Source organism: Cebus imitator, unplaced genomic scaffold (assembly GCF_001604975.1).
Source record: "Cebus imitator isolate Cc_AM_T3 unplaced genomic scaffold, Cebus_imitator-1.0 Scaffold82, whole genome shotgun sequence".
NCBI lineage: Eukaryota > Metazoa > Chordata > Mammalia > Primates > Cebidae > Cebus > Cebus imitator.
The window spans coordinates 5,004,726-5,008,969 of record NW_016107397.1 but is presented as its reverse complement, the minus strand read 5'-3'; the positions used below and the strand labels follow the sequence as shown (position 1 = coordinate 5,008,969).

At 45.2% G+C, this 4,244-nt stretch overlaps 1 protein-coding gene across 1 annotated transcript in view; it reads right to left on the bottom strand.

Annotated features, from left to right (window-relative positions):
* Window positions 1-897: 897 nt before the first annotated feature.
* Window positions 898-4,244, bottom strand: part of KPNA7 (karyopherin subunit alpha 7) — a 34,247-nt gene continuing 30,900 nt past the window's right edge. The window contains exon 11 of the mRNA XM_017533397.2: window positions 898-1,109. Coding sequence (XP_017388886.1) covers window positions 1,023-1,109 — 87 coding nt within the window. The 3' untranslated portion in view covers window positions 898-1,022. The remainder of the gene's footprint in view (window positions 1,110-4,244) is intronic.

The window sequence follows — 4,244 nt, the reverse complement described above, 5'->3', positions numbered from 1 at the left end:
CATTCTGGGAAGCTGAAGCATGTGGATCACTGGAGATCAGGAGTTCAAGACCAGCCTGGTCAACGTGGTGAAATCCCATCTCTTTTTTTTTTTTTTGAAAACGGGGTTTCACTATGTTGGTCAGGCTGGTCTTGAACTCCTGACCTCAGGTGATCTGCCCGCCTTGGCCTCCAAAGTGCTTGGATTACAGGTGTGAGCCACCATGCCTGGCCAAAACCTCATCTCTTTTACTAAAAATACAAAAATTAGCTGGGTGTGGTGGCAGGTGCCTATAGTCCCAGCTATTCGGGAGGCTGAGGTAGAAGAATCGCTTGAACCTGGGAGATGGAGGTTGCAGTGAGCTGAGATCATACCACTGCACTCCAGCCTGGGTGACAAGAGTGAAACTCCATTTTAAAAAAGAAAAAAAAAAAAAAAGAATAAAAACAAAGTCTGTCCAGATAGTTATAAGACCATTCTACTGCTTGAAGGTATTGCTTTAAGATCTTTTAAAAGCCAATTACTAAGCAAATGTTTATTTTTATTTTTTTGAGACAGTTTCACTCTTGTTGCCCAGGCTGGAGTGCAATGGCACGATCTTGGTTCACTGCAACCTCTGCCTCCAGGGTTCAAGTGATTCACCTGCCTCAGCCTCCTGAGTAGCTGGGATTATGGGTACACACCACCACTCCCAGCAAATTTTATGTCTTTTTAGTAGCGACAGGATTTCACTATGTTATGCAAGCTGTTCTTGAACTCCTGACCTCAGATGATCCACCTGCCTTGGCCTCCCAAAGCGCTGAGATTACAGGCATGAGGAGCTATACCCAGCCTAAACAAATGCTCTTAGGAGATGAATTCCACATGGCTTTAAGATGCAAGTGGTTTATCTGAAGTTCAGATAGAGAAAGGTGTACATGCTGAACATTTTATTAACGTTAAGTTTAAAAGCTTTACATTTGGGTTACACTAAGATACAGGGCTGCTGCTTCTTAAAGAGGTTACTGGCATTGGGTTGTTGGGTTAGGAGTAAGGGAGCTTGGCTATTTTTTTGCTAAGCAGTCACAATTTATAAATTCACAATCTTGGTCTACGACTTGGCTCAGTAACATTAGGCTCTCATCTTCTTCCTTCAGGAGAGAACAAAAACTGTTATACCTCCAGGATTCTCAGCACATCATCACTGCACATTTGACAAAACGCACCTTGTAACAAAATCCACCCTCTTCACCATGTCTAAGTCATCAAGTACATTCACATTGAATTAATTAAGTACATTCACCTCAGTAGCAATTAAGCACAGTCACATTGAGCAACCACCACCACCACCACCCACCTCCAGAACTGTTTCATCTTGTACAACTGAAGCTTAGCATCTATAAATCAGGGGTCCCCAACCTCCTGTCCCTGGCCTGTTAGGAACTGGGCCACACAGTAGGAGGTGAGCAGCAGGGCAGCAAAAAAAGATTCCTCTGTATTTACAGCCACTGCCCATGGCTCGCATGACCGCCTGAGCTCTGCCTCCTGTCAGATCAGCAGCAGCATTAGATTCTCATAGGAGTATGAACCCTATTGTGAACTGTGCCTGAGAGAGATGTAGGTTGCCCGCTCCTTATGAGAATCTAATGCCTCCTGATCTGTCACGGTCTCCCATCACGCCCAGATGGGACCATCTAGTTGCAGGAAAAAAGCTTAGGGCTCCCACCGATTCTACATTATGATGAGTTGTGTAATTATTTTATTATATATTACCATGTAATCATAGAAATAAAGTACACAATAAATATAATGCTCTTCTGGAAACCATCCCCTAACCCCAAAGTCAGCGGAAAATTTGTCTTCCATAAAAACTGGTCCCTAGTGTTAAAAAGGCTGGGGATCAGGTCAGGCGCGGTGGCTCACACCTGTAATCCCAGCACTTTGGGAGGCCGAGTCGGGTGGATCATGAGGTCAGGAGTTCGAGACCAGCCTGACCAACATGGTGAAACCCTGTCTCTACTAAAAATACAAAAATTAGCTGGGCATGGTGGCACGTGCCTGCAATCCCAGCAACTCAGGAGGCTGAGGCAGGAGAACTGCCTGAAGGTTCTGCCTGGCAGAGGTTGCAGTGAGCCGAGATCGTGTCACTGTACTCCAGCCTGGGCGACAGAGTGAGACTCTGTCTCAAAATAAATAAATTTAAAAAGCTGGGGATCACTGTATTAAATCACTCCTCATTTCCTCCTCCACCCTGCACCTGGCAACCACCATTGTCTCTACAAATTTGACGACTCTAGGTACCACATGTAAGTGGAATCACACATTTGTCCTTTTGTGACTAGCTTGTTTTTAAATGCAGTTATGATATACTAGAACACCATCCTGACAATGAGTAAGGAAACGATGGGAATAGCTACTATTTCTAGACGAGAAGTCTTTAACCTAGAGTTCTTGGATAAGCCCCAGGGATTCAACCCCCTTTGAGAGAGGAGTCTTTTTTTTTTTTTTTTTTTTTTTGAGACAGAGCCTTCCTCTGTCACCTAAGGCTGGAGTGCAGTGGAGTGATCTCAGCTCACTGCAACCTCTGCCTCCTGGGTTCAAGCAATTCTCTTGTCTCAGCCTCCTGAGTAGCTGGGATCACAGGCATGCATCATCATGACCAGCTAATTTTTGTATTTTCAGTAGAGATAGGGTTTTGCCATGTTGGCCAGGCTGGTCTCAAACTCCTGACCTTAGGTGATCCACCCCCTTGGCCTCCCGAAGTGCTGGGATTACAACCATGAACCACCTTGCCCGGCCAAGTCTCTTTTTTACGAGGTTTTCATAGGAACCCTTAACCTAGAAGATGCTTATCACCATTATCACCATTCTAGGTCATCTTTTTTAGTTTTTTGAGACAGTGTTGCTCTGTTGCCCAGGTTAGAATGCGGTGGCACAATCACAACTCATTGCAGCCTCCATCTCCCGGGATCAAGCAGTCCTCCCGTTTCAGCCTCCTGAGTAACTGGGAATACAGGCACATGTCATTACGCCTGGCTAATTTTTTTTTATTTTTTGTAGAGATGGGTTCATGCTATCTTGCCCAGGCTGGTCTCGAACTTCTGGGCTCATGCAATCCACCCACCTAGTCTCCCAAAGTGTTGCAATTACAGGCGTGAGCCACCGCACCTGACTTGAGGTTTTGTTTTGTTTTGTTTAAGATGAAGTTTTGCTCTGTCCGTCGCCCAGGCTGGAGTGCAATGGTGCGATCTTGGCTCACTGCAACGTCCGCCTCCCAGGTTAAAGCGATTCTCCTGCCTCAGCCTCCTGAGTAGCTGGGATTACAGGCATCCACCACCACGCTAAGCTAATTTTGTATTTTTAGTAGAGACAGGGTTTCACCATGTTGGCCAGGCTGGTCTCAAACTCCTGACCCTCAAGTGATCAGTCTGCTTCAGCCTCCTAAAGTGCTGGGATTACAGACATGAGTCACTGCTCCCAGCCAAGAGCATCCTCTGTTGTCCCAAATCAAGATTAACTGCCCCAGCTAACCACAGCATCCACCAGCATACAATCAATATGATCAGGTCATATTGATTGTATAGTCCTGTATTTTGCTGATAAGTCACCTTTGACAGCTTAGTGTCAGCCCGTCACCCTGCCTTTTCTGTTGGTCAGCTAGCAGGCCTTCACATAGCACTGCCCCATCCATGGGGTATACTGGCAGCTCATCTGAGAAGGTTCTATCAGTTCACCACAAGGAGGGCCCCCCACCCTTTTTCCTCCCTTCCCCAGTATCTTCTTGTTGCCTCTCCCTCAGATATACTATACATCAACTTCATCAACTTCACTGACTTTTATCTGGTCATGTAATAAATGTTTATCTGGTCATGTAATAAATATGAGGTTGCCTTCCTCATATAAAAGTATCTGATATGACTGAAAATCAAACCACAATGAGATACTACTTTATACCCATGAGGATAGCTAATACCAAAACACCCAGAAAATAACAAGTGTTGGCAAGAGTGTGGATAAACTGGAATTCTTGTACATCCTTGGTAGGGACGTGAAATGGTACTTCTACTATGGAAAAGAGCATGGTAGTTCTTCACAAATCCATAATGGAATTACCATATCATCTAGCAATTCCACTTCTGGGTATATACTCCAAAGAATAGGGCCAGGTGTGGTGGCACATGCCTGTAGTCCCAGCACTTTGGAAGGCTAAGAGGAGTGGCTTGCTTGAGCTCAGGAGTTTGAGACCAATCTGGGCAACACAGAGAAATCCCATCTCTACCAAAAAA